Genomic DNA, 17,027 nt, shown 5'->3' with positions numbered 1-17,027 from the left:
TGCGAGGGTGCCAGAGCCAATACTAGCTATCTTCAGGCAGTGGGTAGAAGACACCCTGAACTGGGACACAGGGACAGAGAACTCACTCGCTCATTCACACATAGACAATTTGGACCGTTCAATTACAGGCACAGTGAGAACATGCAAACTCTGCACAGGGAGGCTGATAGCTGGATTTGAACTCATGACCTCAGAACTATGCTGTGGATGCACTAACCACTCATCTGCCGTGCTGCCTCATCTAACTAATTATTAAATACTAATTATTCCCCAAAAAAAAAAAAAAAAAAATAGTCCCGAAAATCTTTGTGTTTTTATCATAATTCTAAACTCAACCAGCAAAGGGTTCAATCATTCAATGATGATGACATTTCCAGTAGTAGTATTAGTAGCATATTTCTAGTATTTCCATTGCAATTTGTGTAGTACTCTTGCGGTATTTCTATAATTGTATTTTCGCAGTAATGTCATAGTAGAATTTTTGTAGTATATCAGTAGTACTTTTTAGCTTAAAGTTTTCCATCAAATCTGGTGTGATAGTTTGTTGAAGTATAAAGCGGCCCTGGCCTCTGCAAAATCAGCCTACCTTTCGAAGGTGATTGCGTCACAAAAGAACAATCCCAAGGTCCTTTTCGACACTGTAGCATCGCTCACAAGGCAACAGACTATCCCAGATAGCCCCACTCATTCTGCCCACGACACAATGGTCTTCTTTACTAAGAAGATCCAAAGCATACAGGAAGAAATTGCTAAAGACAGTACAGGTATTAATTCAACACATACTAAAGCACTCAAATCTATAGATGCACGACATGGTGGCTGTCCAGGGATTTTGTCCCGTTTTAGTGAACTGTCACTCGATAATCTTAAACAGATGGTGAATACGGCCAAACCGACGACTTGCCAGTTCGACCCACTTCCAGGTTCACTTATTAAAGGTCTCTTTGGCGTTCTTGCACCTTCAGTTCTAAATATTTTAAACATATCACTCTCCTCAGGTGTAGTTCCAGCTGCTTTTAAGTCCGCCGTCATTAAACCCACACTGAAACGACCCAACCTTGATCCAGAAAACTTATGTAATTATAGACCTGTGTCAAACCTACCGTTTCTTTCTAAAATACTTGAAAAAGTAGTGGCACAGCAGCTGAATGATTTCATGTCCGAGAACAATCTCTTTGAATCAATGCAATCAGGATTCAGGGCTAACCACTCTACTGAGACAGCACTGATTAAGGTAACGAATGATCTCCTACGGGCAATGGACTCTGGCGCATCATCACTTTTGCTGCTGCTGGACCTTAGTGCTGCATTTGACACAGTGGACCATAATATCTTGCTAGAACGGTTGGAAAAATGGATTGGTCTCTCAGGAAACGTCCTCTTATGGTTCAGATCCTACCTCTCAGATAGGACACACTGCGTTAAATATGGCGAATTGACATCTGAGCCATTTAGTGATACTTGTGGTATTCCGCAGGGTTCAGTGCTTGGCCCCCTTCTCTTCAGCATTTATATGCTTCCACTAGGTGATATTATTCGTAAGTATAATATCAGTTTCCAATGCTACGCAGATGACACTCAACTCTATCTCCCGATGGAGGAATCTGCCACACTAAACTGTGGAAATTTGGAGGCCTGCCTCACTGAGTTAAAAGAGTGGATGTCACTCAATTTCCTGCGTCTTAACTCTGAAAAGATTGAAATGTTAGTTATTGGTCCATCTAAGTCCCGTGACTTATTCTCTAAAACCGCTGTGAACATAGACAATTGCCACATCACACAGAGCGACTCACTTAAAAATTTAGGTGTCATTTTCGACCCCGATCTGTCCTTTCAAACACATGTGAAGAAAATTACTAGAAACGCTTTCTTCCATCTCCGTAACATTGCTAAAATTCGTCCTATACTTTCTCAGTCAAATGCGGAAATCATAATTCACGCGTTTGTTACCTCCCGTCTCGACTACTGCAATGCACTACTTTCCGGTCTTCCGATGACCAGACTCAAGAGTCTTCAGCTGGTACAAAATGCTGCAGCGAGGCTTTTAACAAGGACAAAAAAGTACGATCACATCACCCCAATTTTGGCTAACCTGCATTGGCTCCCTGTTAGCCTAAGATGCGAATTTAAGGTTCTCCTATTACTATACAAAATCATACATGGACTTTCCCCCTCATATCTTTCAGATCTGATTTCCCCCTATGTCCCGGCCCGAAGCCTTCGTTCCGAGAGCGCCGGTCTCCTGGTGATCCCAAGAGCCAAGAAGTGTTCCGCTGGTTCGAGAGCGTTCTCCATCCGGGCACCGGTGTTGTGGAATGATCTTCCCCCTGAGATCCGATCTGCAACCTCAGTGGAAATGTTTAAATCTAAGCTTAAAACTCACTTCTACTCTATAGCATACGAATAACCTAAACTTCTTATATGTACCTGTAATAACTTGTGAAGCCCTTAAAGACTATTTGTGATTAAGGGCTATACAAATAAAAATGACTTGACTTTTTAGTAATACTGTATTTTGTAATTTGTTTTAGTATTTCTGTAGTTAAGTTTCTGTAGTTGCACTCATCACTACTAACCCTAAACCGTTGCAAATTTTGACCAAAACATTCTGAAAATCTTTTTAAATTAGAAAATATAAATCATGGTTTTGGTAATCATGAAAACCAGTACTATTTGTTTTGACACACGTTTGATGGGTTAACGTGATCTGGTATGTGTTAAGTGCTAGTCACCAGGAGAGGGCGACCCAAGCTAGTTTGAGGGCAGTCAAATGGCAGAAAGGGGAAAAACGTAACTATGTTTGAATGGACGTTGAGGGGTGATAGAATGATCTACATCACATTAAACATGATGTATTAAGGGTGGGCAACTATTTGTCGGGGGCCGGATTGGGTCCAACAAAAATTTAGCTAAGAAGCTGATCCTAGAAACCTATCCAATTATTTCACTTTTGTAGTATTTCACCAGTTGGATTTTTGTAGTAAAGTTTTTTGCATGTAGTTTTATTTTTGTAGTATATTTGTAGAATTTCCATTGTAAATAATAAATGGTCTGCATTTACATAAAGGTTTTCATAGAGGTATTTTAGTAGTGTTGCCATAGTAGCATTTTTGTAGTATACTGTATTTGTATTTTTGTAGTATTTCTGTCGCAAATTTTCTATGGTTGTATTTTGGTATTATGTATTACTGTTGTGGTATTATGTAGGGTTTCTGAAGAAGTATATTTAAATAATTCCAGTTGTATTTTTGTACCATTTCTGTGGTACTTATTCTGTACTAGTATTTTATATTATAGTATTGATGTAGTAATATTTTTGTACTAAGTACTATAAATATTGTATTGGTTCCCTGTTTTAAGCACTAAATATAATATTTAGTTTTGTAGTCATTTTGCAGTAGTATATTTGTTGTATACACACAACAGGGACAAAGTTGGCATCAATATAAAAAGTATAAGTAGTACATTATATATTATTATATATATTTTAATTATATTTTGATCGTTTTTGTCCGGCACGCCAGATGAAAAAGCCTGGTGGACTGCATGGGCCAGCAAGCAGTAGTCTGCCCACCCCTGTATTAAGGTAACTTTAACCACCCAGGTCTGAACTTTGTGGGTATTTTTTTTAAATAGTTTAAAATATTGAAAGGTGAAATTATGGCTACTGTACTGTCAACAAAACAAGCAGCTTGTTTTTCCTGCATATTAAACAATGTGGCTTCTGCACTAATGCAGGGGTCTTCAATGTGGCGCCCCCTTCAGACAGCTGAGGTACCCGCAGACCTGTTCTGAAAATAGCTCACCAGTGCTAGGTCATTGGGATTTTCCTTTTTTTTTTTTTTTGGTTGACCACTCAGTTACCCTGCTTCCAATAATTAACCTGGTAATATCATAGTAAAAACATAGTGTTAACATGACAAGTTATTATTTTAGAAATGGCGTGCTCCTTTGGCCCGTCTAACTTAAGACACATGGTCGCTTTCCATTATCCCTGGTTGACTTTTGCTGTTTCCACTCCACCAGTTTTTCCTTTTCTTTATCACTCACAAGCACAGCCACTCCTTCTCTAGCATGTTGACCCGTAACTCCAGACTTGCTACCATACATAATTCCAAGCATTAATTTACCCTTTCCTTTCATCTTTGTTTCACTCAAGGCTAACACATCAACCTTCCTTTTAGTCATCATCCTTCCGATCTCCTCTTTCTTCCACTCAGTTGCTTTACTTCCACATCCTCTCACATTTAGTGACCCTATTACTAGGGTTTGCGAGACCTTTCTTTGTCTTGCTGTCTCTTAGGGAGTAGAGATAGAGAGGAGAGGATCCCCAGTCCCCTCGCTCCCTCCACTTTAGTTGCCTCTTACGACACGCAGCGGACCACCTTGGGAGAATTCTCTTACCTCTCACGAGAAGAGGGCCCCTCACCACAAGGTCTATTTCTCGAGTGACAAGATTGGATTGATTGAGAAGTGAAATTGTGAGGGACATAACTGGAGTAGTAGTGGAACTGATCAAGCGTGTGGATAAGAGAGTACTTGGAAGGTTTGGACACATGGAGAGGATGGATGAGGAGCGAATGTTGAAGAGGATCTACAGAGCAGAAGTAAATGGAAGGAGACCAAGAGGAAGGTCCCGATTGACGTGGATGGATGGTGTCATGAGTGCACTGCAGGAAAAAGGTCTAAATATAGTGGAAGCTAGAGCTCTTGTTGGTGATAGGAATGAGCGGAGAGGTGTTGTAAAAGGATAGTTGGATGTTTGGACGCGTTCTAAGGGATGGGCAGGGCACCTGTATGATGTGGCAGGGGTAAACCAGTGAAAGCTGTCGGGCCATGCTGTTGAACAAAAAAGTGTGTTGTGTCACCCTGACCCGAGTGACATGGCCGCTTTCTTTTGTCCCCTTTTATCTGGAGGGACAAAAGCATGACCAACTTAGGTGGAGCGTCGTGCCGTCGCGACCAGTCCGGGACGTCAGGCAGGTGAGCCCGTGACGGAGCTCTGCGCCCGACTGCCTTCCTTATCCCGCCGTGCCTGACGCCCACGCTGTGACAGGTTCCAGATGTCAGTTAGGCGACCATGGGGCAGACTGTCCGAGCCCAACTGCTGCCATAACCTCACCGCGCAGAACAATAGGGGCACTGCCGCTCAAAGGGTTTGGGCATCAGCTAAGCGATCCCATGTACCCATTCCCTGCTACAGCCAGATCCCAGTCCTATTTTAATCACTCAACCACAACCATTTAAACCAACAGGTTCCCATCCCTAAGTTACTCCGACGACGACAGCGGTTTAAAGACTGACCGTAAAACGTAAAAATCTGCATTTTCAGATGGACATATTGTATTTATCGGAAAATATTTATGACACAACATTCCATACTTTTTTTTAGCTTACTTATTATACAGTTATTAGCTATATCACACAGACAAAAGTAAGAGTTAAATCTAAGACTTGTAGACAAAATTTGAGACCTTTTCAATGACTTAATTAGTGTTTATCAAATTTAAGACTTTTTCAAGTTTTTAAGACCTTGACTGTAAAACTAAACAACCAATCCCAGTGGAAACGTGTTCTCTCTGAGATTACACCAGCAGTTTCCTGTCTCTGATTGGTCAAATAGGGAAGAACAACCAATTTTCAAATTGAAAGGAGCCATTTAGCACTCTCCTGTTAGTTTCATTTACATTTTCTTCTGTTTACTGACACCACAGTGAGTATTTGGCTTTCCTGTGAACTCTGACCTCTTTTCAGACCCAAATTCTGCGACTCTTTCCGTTTATTTTTCTCCGTCTCTCACTCTTTTTTTCTCTGTCTCTATTGCACTCTCTCTCCTTGCTTGCATGAATGCTGTTGCACTAAACTCGCTCACTTGCAAAATCCCGACCAGATATTCGCACAAAATTTTTTGACAAGACTCACACTCTGAACTAACGCACAACAGACCCACACACATACTTCAAGAGGATTCCACATCGGGAGGAGGAAAAGCAAGTACAAGAGGAGGAATTTGCCCAACAAAGATCCAGTAAGTACCACTTCCTATCCGTCTGACATTTGCTCCGCCCCCCACTCACTTTTCTTGCATTTCACCTGATATCGTATTTGGACAACTCATCATGTTAAAGATGCCGAGAAAATATCTCATTGTTGGAAGTCGTCATCAGCGTTTATGTAACATTTTTCCCTTTGAGCAGGCAAGCACCATATTTGGTCATCGGAGCCAAAATGGACGCCAGCAGGCCTCACTTGAAGCCAGCAGACCTTGAAGCCACTTGGACGTAGACGCATGAAATTTAGTTAACAGACTTTAATGTGAAGGAGCCTGCAAAATGACAGAAGTAATCCGCCAAAGTTTAAAGTACTCCAATCTATTTGTTTCTCCAAGCTTAGAAATCGAAATGCTTACGTAAGATTGTTTTTCAACACTACATTTAGGAGACATAATCAGCAGACCCACCAAAAAGTCTGAATAAGCCAAAGACTTTGAACTTGGTTAAAAGTAGCTCTATTACAGTTGTTTATTTAAATCAGGGGTCTCCAACATGCAGCTCACATCCCAGGTAGCGCACTAAGACACCCTGAGGAGCACCTTAACTGGTTCTGAAAATACAATATAATGTGGGCCAAGCCAAAATGTTGAGAATGAAAAAGGACTGTAGCCCCCAAACTGAAAGAGTTGGTGAAACGTATCTATATATATATGTATATACAGTGAAGAAAAAAAGTATTTAAACACCCTGCTATTTTGCTATTTCTTCCACTTAGTAATCATGGTGGGGTCTGAAATTTTCATCATAGGTGCATGTCCCCTGTGAGAAAGATAAACTAAAAAGAAAAATCCAGAAATCACAATGCATCATTTTTTAACGATTAATATGTGTGATGTAGCTGCAAATAAGTATTTGAACACCTGAGAAAATGAATGTTAATATTTGATACAGTGGCTTGTGTTTGCAGAGGTCAAAGTTTCCTGTAGTCTTTCGCCAGGTTTGTACCTTCTGCAGGAAGGATCTCGGCCCACTCCTCCACACATATCTTCTCTAGATCAGTCAGATTTCTGGGCTGTCACTGAGAAACATGGAGTTTTTCGATTGGGTTCAGGCCTGGAGACTGGCCGGGCCAAGCTAGAACCTTGATATGCTTCTTATGGAGCCACAACTTGGTTTTCCTGTCTGTGTTCTTAGGAATGTTGTGGTGTTGGAAGACCCAGCCAAGACCCATCTTCTATGCTCTGACTTAGGGAAGGAGGTTGTTCCCCAAAATCTCACAATACACGGCCCCAGTCATCCTCTCTTTAATGCAGTGCACTCGTCCTGTCCCATGTGCAGAAAAACACCCCAAAGCACCCAATGCTTCACATTAGGGATGGTGTTCTTCAGATTGTACCCTTCATTCTTCTTCCTCCAAACGTGCTTAGTGGAATTATGACCCCCAAAATTCTATTTTGGTCTTTTCTGACCACAAAACTTTCTCCCATTACTCCTCTGTATCATCCAAATGGTCATATGCAAACTTAAGATGGGCCTTGACATATCCTGGTTTAAACAGAGGAACATTTCATGCCATGCACGATTTCAAACCATGATGTCTTACTGTTTAACCAACAGAAACTTTGGAAACGGTGGTCCCTGCTCTTTTTAGGTCATTGACAAACTCCTGTCGTGTAGTACCGGGCTGATTCCTCACCTTTCTTAGAATCATTGAGACCCCACGAGGTGATATCTTGCAAGGAGCTCCACTCAGATTGAGATTGACCGTCATGTTTAGCTTCTTCTATTTTCTAATGATTGCTACAACAGTGGACCTTTTTTCACCCAGCTGCTTGGGAATTGTTCAGAAGCCCTTTCCAGCATGTGGAGGTGTACAATTTTGACTCTGGTGTCTTTGGACAGCTCTTAGGTCTTCGTCATGTTACAAGTTAAAGTCTTACTGATAGTATGGGGTGGACAGGTGTCGTTATGCAGCTAACGACCTCAAATAGGTTCATCTGATTCAGGATGATAAAAAAAATAAAATCAAATCAGGATGGAGGGCAGGTGGACCTCCAATGGGCGGACTAACTGGTCTTTCAGAGTTTTAGATGATACACAGGTGTTCAAATACTTATTTGCAACTGTATCACACAAATAAATTGTTAAAAATCATGCATTGTAATTTCTGGATTTGTCTTTTTAGTTTCTCTCTCTCACAGTGGACATGCACCTACAATGAAAATATCAGAGCCTTCCATGATTTCTAAGTGGGAGAAATAGCAAAATAGCAGGGTGGTCAAATACTTTATATATTATATATCTCCATCCATCCATCCATTATCTTCCGCTTATCCGTGGTCGAGTCGCGGGGGCAGCAGCCTTAAATGGGAAGCCCAGACGTTCCTATCCCCAGCCACCTCCTCCAGCTCATCCGACGGGACCCCGAAGCGTTCCCAAGCCAGCCGAGAGACATAGTCTCTCCAACGTGTCCTGGGACTCCCCCGGGGCCTCCTGCCGGTGGGACATGCCCGGAACACCTCCCGAGGGAGGCGTCCAGGAGGCATCCTTATCTGATGCCCGAGCCACCTCAACTGGCTCCTCTCAACGTGGAGGAGCAGTGGCTCTACACAGAGTCCCTCCCAGGTGACTGAGCTTCTCACCTTATCTCTAAGGGAGAACCCAGCCACCCTGCGGAGGAAACTCATTTCGGCCACTTGTATCCGGGATCGTGTTCTTTCGATCATGACCCAAAGTTCATAACCATAGGCGAGGGTAGAAACGTAGATCGACCGGTAGATCGAGAGCTTTGCCTTTCAGCTCCCTCTTCACCACGACGGACCGGTACAGGGTCCGAATGACGGCAGACGCTGCACCGACCCGTCTGTCGATCTCCCGTTCCATCCTACCCTCATTCGTGAACAAAACCCCAAGATACTTGAACTCCTCCGCTTGGGGCAAGACCTCCTCCCCGACCCGGAGGGAGCATACCAACCTCTTCCGACTGAGTACCATGGCCTCGGATTTGGAGGTGCTGATCCTCATCCCGGCCGCTTCACATTCGGCTGCGAATCGCTCCAGCGAGAGCTGAAGATCACGGCATGAGGAAGCCAACAGTACCACGTCATCTGCAAAAAGCAGTGACGCAATGCTGAGGCCCCCAAACTGGACTCCATCCCCACCAAGGCTGCGCCTAGAAATTCTGTCCATAAAAGTTATGAACAGAATCGGTGACAAAGGGCAGCCCTGGCGGAGCCCGACCCTCACCGGGAACGAATCCGACTTACTGCCGGCAATGCGGACCAAATTCTGGTACCGGGCATACAGGGACCGAACAGCCCGGATAAGACTGTGCGGTACCCCATACTCCCGAAGCACCCCCCATAGGGCCTCCCGAGGAACACGGTCGAATGCCTTCTCCAAGTCCACAAAACACATGTAGACCGGACAGGCAAACTCCCATGCACCATCAAAGACCCTGCAGAGTGTATAGAGCTGGTTCAGTGTTCCACGGCCAGGACGAAAACCACACTGTTCCTCCTGAATCAGAGATTCGACTTCCTGGCGGACCCTCCTCTCCAGTACCCCTGAATAGACCTTACCAGGGAGGCTGAGAAGTGCGATTCCCCTGTAGTTGGAATACACTCTCCGGTCCCCCTTCTAAAAGACAGGAACCACCACCCCAGTCTGCCAGTCCAGAGGCACTGTCCCCGATGTCCACGCGATGTTGCAGAGGCGTGTCAACCATGACACGCCCACAACATCCAGAGCCTTAATGAACTCTGGGCGGATCTCATCGACCCCCGGGGCCTTGCTACAGAGGAGTTTTTTGACCACCTCGGTGACTTCAACCCCAGAGATACGAGAACCCAACCCAGAGTCCTCAGGCTCTGCTTCCTCAGAGGAGGACGTGTCGGTGGGATTAAGAAGGTCTTTGAAGTACTCCGCCCACCGATTCACAACGTCCCGGGTCGAGGTCAGCAGCGCCCCATCGGCACTATACACAGTGTCGACGGCACACCGCTTCCCCCCCAAGACGCCGGATGGTGGACCAGAATTTCCTCGAAGCCGTTCGGAAGTCGGCTTCCATGGCCTCGCCAAACTCCTCCCGTGCCCGAGTTTTGGACTCGGCAACCGCCGAAGCTGCATTCTGCCTGGCCAGCCGATACCTATTAGCTGCTTCCTGAGTCCCACAGGCCAGGAAGGCCCGATAAGACTCCTTCTTCAGCTTGACGGCATCCCTCACCGCCGGTGACCACCAACGGGTCTGAGGGTTTCCGCCACGGCAGGCACCGACTACCTTACGGCCACAGCTCCGATCAGCCGCTTCGACAATGGAGGCGCGGAACATGGTCCACTCGGACTCAATGTCCCCCGCCTCCCTCGGGACATGGGCAAAGTTCTGCCGGAGGTGTGAATTGAAACTTCTTCCGATAGTAGATTCTGCCAGCCGTTCCCAACAGACCCTCACAAGACGCTTGGGTTTGCCAGGTCGGGGCGGCATCTTCCCCCACCATCGAAGCCAACTCACCACCAGGTGGTGATCAGTTGACAGCTCCGCCCCTCTCTTCACCCGAGTGTCCACTACATGCGGCCGCAGGTCCGACGAAACGACGACAAAGTATATTAATCGGAAAATATTAAGAATGTTTGTCGTGTTTGTTCAACTACAGAAACCATATCATTTTCCATTATCAAACATTTTGAAAAAGCGCCAAGGAGCCAATAGACCCGGATTGCGCTCCAGAGCTACCTATTACTGACCCCTGGTTTAGCCAATCAGAATGCAGAACAGAATGCATGATGAAAAGTAAGCACGATACAGAAACGGATTATTGTATTTTTCTTTAAGACAACACTGATATTCTTAATTGAAAATTGGCCATGAAATGAAGAATCGACCTCATGGATTTTGCCTATGACGGGTTCTTTTTTAAACGTAACCTTGGCAAAGTAGTTTTAGACTAGCCTGGCTGGATCTAGTTTCTCCAATAACTAATCTGATTGTTAAGAGATAGGTAAAATAGATACATGAGATGGACAGGACAACAAAATCGGTAAAAGATGCATTTTTGCTCATAAATGTGGGTGGAGCATGGCAGCAAATTTCGAGTACTAAATCCACTTTCGAAGGGTTTGGCGGGGAATCAAGCCCAGATGAGACAAGAGTTTTCCAACCATTAGTTAAAGTGTAAATACATGTCTTTTGAATCGTGAATTATACATTGTTAGATGATTATCGTTGCAAACTCATTTGTGCTTTTTTGTCCTTTAGTGGTAAGTGTTTTGATTAAAATACATGTAAAAGGTCGTAAACTTTCAAATGAAGGCCACTCATATGATTGTCTGGCTTTCATTAGCGTGCACACACTACAGAGCTGTTTGGTTTCAGTGTTGGAGCGCCATGTGAGCCTGTATATCCAGGATCTTCATGGAAAAACGATTTTCCACAGTCCCCCCACCCCCCTTTTTCTTCTATGTGAGCCCACGCAATGCTCAAAACATTAGGTACTCACTTTCCTTTTTGAATCTTAGGAAAAAGAATTAACCCTTCCTTTGACATGACAGCACAGTTTTGTCTGGGAAGTGAGGGACTTTCACTTATCCACATGGGGGCAGCAAAAACGATATTTAAGACCACAATCAACTACAGTACAAATATCATCGGGGCTCAATTCTTTTAGGCATGCAACACTATATGAGATATGTCCTGAATGCATCGAATGCAGTGTTTCCCAACCTTTTTCTAGCCATGGCACATTTTTTTCATTCAAATATCTCCAGGCACACAGTGTGTCAAAAATGTTTCAAAATGAATTCCTGGCACAATTTTAACGGTTTTGTTTTTTTAGCTTGAATCATTGTGATAACTTAAATGACAGAATAAAGTTATTATTTGTGGTCACTGTCGTTCAGGGGGGTAATACAAGTGATTTATTTTGGTAATTCGCTGTGAGTTTGTTTTTGTTATAATGTGACGTTTAATTTCAAAACTTTAGTAGACACTCAAATAAGGAGAAAACATACATTTTAAATATTAAACTTGCAAGGAGAAACAAGGTGAGGAGCCTTCAGATAGGAAAATTCCATTCCCCGTTTCTATGAGTATTTAAAAAAACTGCTATGTTTTATGATAGTTCATGTATTTTGGCTCATTATTGTTGTTTATTTAATCACTAGGAGGCACTATTAAAAAAGAGGTCGGGATTCTTTTTGAATCACTTTTCTTTTTGGGAGAGCCACGCTATATAGTTTAGGACACGAATTCAACAAAATCGCCAAACCCGAACTCCAGAAGAACGCTAAATTATCAGCACATTTTATTTCACTGTGTGACATTTGATGACTTGATAAAATAGATTAAATAATAATAATGACAGAACTTGTATCCCATATCAACAAATCTACGAAAGCCATCCCATATATTTTAGGAAATTTAGCAAAACCGCCAAACCCGCTTTCAAAACAAGGAGTAATTATTCAGTGCATTTTTTCACTGTGTGACGTTAGGTGACTTATCAAAATTTGCGAAATGATAAAATGCCAGAGACTGTGACCCATATCAACAAATACACCACTTTAAACTAGTCTCCCTCACAACAATTACTTAAGATTGTTGAGGGTCATTTTGACCTTTATTTTTTTTCCCGGAAGTAATGATTTTCAAAACAAGATGCAAGCAGACTTCTTTTGAAAAAGTGTTACAAAAACTACAAACGAAAAGAATACGGTTGCATTCCCTTCAGTGCGTTTGAGAGAGAGGGAAACGTACTGTGTGTGCATAGCTCCGCCCACCCCTACCGTTTCCCCAATCAGCTTTGTATTCGGATGTCGATTTTGGATCTTTACAGTTTGTTTGTGGGTTTTCATCTTAAGGTTAAAAAAATCATTCGATAAACTTCCATATAAAGTATTCCATTGCGATGTACAATCAAAACGGGGTCTGTTAGTGTGACACCATGACTGTAAACTGTAGTTAAAACTTGTCCTAAATATACTGGACTAAACTTCTTATGTTATCAGCATTGCTTGAATGGAGCTTGTCAAAATTCAAACGATTCGGAGGATCTTTGGATGAGTAGCACTTGATCTCCGAGCCATATGTACTCATGAAAAGAGCGATATCTCGGTCGTTAGCCATAGCTTCCGGACCTCTGATACATACCTGTCAACCTCCACGGTTCCATGCCCTTACAAAGTGTCGTATTTTCCCTTACAAAATACAAAATAATCTTACACGATATATTTTTTTTCCAAACGTGTTTATTTATGTAATTTAACATGTTATATTAACATGTTATATTGTACATGTGTTTCATTATATCGTTCTGTACATATTCTTAATAATAAAGTAAAAAAATCAGGAACAATTGTTATCAGCGTAGCTAAAATATCCATTGATAAATCTTTAAATTTAAATTTGTAAATAAATATTTTTTGGGAGGAAAAAATTAGTTGGCATTTCTAATTTGTAAACCAAACCACAATGTCAACCATTGATGCTTGTATTTTAAACTTCAATCAGACTATTTAACAAGGACAGAAAATACAAACCTTTGCAGCCTTGTGACTGGGAAACATGTTTTTTATAAGCCTTGTGAAGTGATCGGCAACTGTGACGTATGTTGTGCTCTGCGATGAAATGGCAAAACATCACTTCTGCAGCTGTTGAGGAGTCTTCCGGTGTTGTGCCTAATTTCGACTCCCCTGCAAAATCCTCCCCCCCTGGAGTGAACGCGCATTCTGCTGCGCTTCCGACAATAGCCTTATTGTTTTAATAAGCTTATTATATATAATACGATCGCTATTGTCGGAAGCGCAGCAGAATGCGCGTTCACGCAAGGGGCAAAGGATTTTGCAGGGGAGTCGAAATTAAGCACTCCAGCGGCAGACGCATGCGCACAGTAGCATCAAACGCTCGCTTCGTTTGCAACGAAAAAAAACGATACCGAGATAGAGGCTACCGCGGCGAACTTGTTTGACTTGATTCATTTGCCGTTTCGTGATAGTCGGTGTACCCATAATTGACAAATTTGTGTTTTTCCGTGCAGATTTTCTTGTACGTCGTACACATCTTAAAATGCATGATAAACGTACTTTGTACGGCAAAAACGTACAGGTTGACAGGTATGTTGATATAAAGGAGACGTACAGCCAAAACAGTCTGTTAGTGTAACACAGTGAGTGTAAACTGTAGTTGAAACTGTGCCCTATATATTTTGGACCAGACAATTGGCATACTTAGCTGTTTTTGGCTTTGCATACACCAAAATTGGAAAGTCAGACAAATTTGATCTCCGGGCCAGATATACTTGTGAAAAGAAACCAGATCTGGCTCGTGACCCATAAGTCCTTGACCCCTGCTTTAAAAGAAAAAAAAGAACATAGTTCTAACTTGCACACACCTACAAAGCATGGTTGGAACAGGGAAGTGCGTCTATGTCACTGTATACAGACTAAACTATAAGGTGTGTGAAACGACGGATCCTCTGATAATGACAAGGACCGCAGACTACCCATTAAACAAGCAGACACACACACAGGCACACACACAAAAGGTTACTACAGTATATGATGGCCAGCAGCAGTCTGTTGCGTTCAGGTGCTGCAGGTACAAAAGTAAAAAAAAATTAGGTTTCTTTTCCGTCAGTTTGGGGGAATACCAGAAACGGTTGTGTGTGTTTCTGTATGTTAAGGTATGAGGACAGGACTGCTGCTGGCGACTCTGTGGCTGCTTCTGGTTTTCAGCCTGACGGACGGGCAGAATGGTCAAGATAAGACCCCCAAGATGTTTGGCAGAACGAGACGGATGAAGAGGAAACGGGACGGGAAAGGTACGCTGTTTTTTACTTAGCAAAAATGTAACAAAAAATACTCAGAGATATGAGTTCTGAATTCAACAAAAGGGATAGCAAGTGTAAGGAGGCGTTAAATCACTCAAGGTTTATTCTTTAATCTCAAACAGGACAACAACATCTCATATAATTTCAATGTCACATTGGCTATTCCATGCCTACAAATATATATATATATATATATATATATATATATATATATATATATATATATATATATATATATATATATATAGATACATAATGTATGTATGTATGTATGCAGTGTCTGAAATTACGTCTGCCCGGACGGCGGGGGCTTGCATCTTTTAAGTCTAGCGTACAACTTACACAACGTCTCTGCCCGGGTGGCCGAAAACCTTTTCAAGAAAGGAAAAAAAAAAATCTTTTGTTTTTATTTTTATTTATTTATTTATTTTTTTTTTTTTCAAATCAAACGTTTGCTTTATTCCGATTTTGAAATCTTCGTTCGGTTTGGAAAATTGTGAATTTCGGTTCGTTTGGCAATTTGCAAACTGAGCGTCATAAGGTCGCGCATTTGCATATCATTTTCCAAAGTAGATGCACAAAGAACACAAAAAAAATGGATAAGTGGTTAGGAATCAAGCCTAAAACACCTCAGTCCCAGAAGAAAGATTCGAAAGAAGCTAACAAAATTTATGACGCTACAAAACGTAGACGTACATTAAAAGCATAGTGGAAAGAGGATTTCACGTGGCTTATAGCACACGACACAATGCAAAAATTGCATGAATGAAGATGAGTAAATACAGGTACATACTGATGGCAGATGGAAAAACAGCGATGTCATATACATGCAATGAATGTTACAAGTAGATTTATAATAAACTTAATTATAAAGTGTTGTTGTGTTATATATTCTGATTAGATAGATAGATAGATAGATAGATAGATAGATAGATAGATAGATAGATAGATAGATAGTTAGATAGATAGATAGATAGATAGATACTTTATTCATCCCCGGAGGGAAATTCACATTTCCAGCAGCATCCCTGAGCTGAGAACAGTACAATAATAAAGCCAAAAGAATACAATATACAAATACCCAGTGTGACGTGCAAATGCCCACTGTAGCGTGTTATATAGAGTAACTAAATAGTGCTACACAGAATACATATTGCAGTAAGATTCGGTAATATCCAATGTAGGTGGTGTGGTTTAATGTGGGCCTTTACTCTGCTGGGTGGAGTTAAAGAGCCTCATGGCATGAGGAAGAAAGGATCTCTTCAGTCTGTCCGTAGTACAAGACAGTGACAGCAGTCTGTCGCTGAAACTGCTCTTCTGTCTGGAGATAATGCTGTGTAGTGGATGCGATGGATTGTCCATGATTGAGCTCAGCTTTTTCAGTGCTCGTCTCTCAGCTACTGTTGTTAGGCTGTCCAGCTCTTTGCCCACAACAGAGCTCGCTTTCCTAGCCAGTTTATTGAGACGAGAGGCATCCTTCTTCTTGACGCTGCCTCCCCAACTCGCTGCCGCATAGAAGAGGGCGCTTGCCACTACTGTCTCATAGAATATTTTCAGGAGCTTTTTGCAGATGTTGAAGGAGGCCAGCCTTCTGAGGAAGTAAAGTCGGCTTTGCCCTTTCCTACATAGAGCTTCTGTGTTGGCAGTCCAGTCCAGTTTGTTGTCCAGTTGCACACCCAGGTATTTGTAGGTCTGGACAAATTCTACACATTCTCCCTTGATGGTTACAGGAACCGGGTGAGTTCTGGTTCTCCTGAAGTCCACCACCATCTCTCTGGTCTTGGTGGTGTTTAGGTGCAGGTGGTTTGCGTCGCTCCATTGGAAAAAGTCCTGAATCAATGTCCTGTACTCCTCCTCCTGCCCGTTTCTGATACATCCCACGATTGCAGTGTCGTCGGCAAACTTTTGCACATGGCAGGACTCAGAGTTGTACTTAAAGTCCGATGTATATAGAGTGAATAGGAACGGAGAGAGAACAGTCCCCTGCGGAGATCCTGTGCTGCTAACCACGGTGTCCGATGTACAGCCCCCCTGTTTCACATACTGGGGTCTGCCTGTCAGGTAGTCAGTAATCCATTCTACAAGGTGTGAGCTAACTCCCATCTCTGTCAGTTTCCTACTCAGTAGCAGAGGCTGTATGGTATTGAAGGCACTGGAGAAGTCCAAAAATGTAATCCTCACAGCCCTATCAATCCTTAATACTTTGCAACAA

General features: G+C 42.6%; 2 protein-coding genes across 6 annotated transcripts in view; one reads left to right on the top strand and one right to left on the bottom strand.

Annotated features, from left to right (window-relative positions):
- cenpp (centromere protein P) overlaps nt 1-17,027 on the bottom strand; it is a 148,777-nt gene that overhangs the window by 2,781 nt on the left and 128,969 nt on the right. The window lies entirely within an intron of this gene.
- ecm2 (extracellular matrix protein 2, female organ and adipocyte specific) overlaps nt 5,698-17,027 on the top strand; it is a 28,136-nt gene continuing 16,806 nt past the window's right edge. For 2 of the 3 annotated variants that reach the window (XM_088337539.1, XM_088337538.1), the window contains exons 1-2: nt 5,698-6,028; nt 14,669-14,806. In XM_088337539.1, the coding sequence (XP_088193665.1) occupies nt 14,671-14,806 (136 nt within the window). In that variant the 5' untranslated portion in view covers nt 5,698-6,028; nt 14,669-14,670. The remainder of the gene's footprint in view (nt 6,029-14,668; nt 14,807-17,027) is intronic. The other variant, XM_088337540.1, reaches the window with a different exon arrangement.

The sequence above is a fragment of the Urocampus carinirostris genome, chromosome 6 (genome assembly GCF_059441175.1).
Source record: "Urocampus carinirostris isolate Australia breed hairy pipefish chromosome 6, RoL_Ucar_1.0, whole genome shotgun sequence".
NCBI lineage: Eukaryota > Metazoa > Chordata > Actinopteri > Syngnathiformes > Syngnathidae > Urocampus > Urocampus carinirostris.
This window is presented reverse-complemented; position numbering and strand designations above follow the sequence as displayed.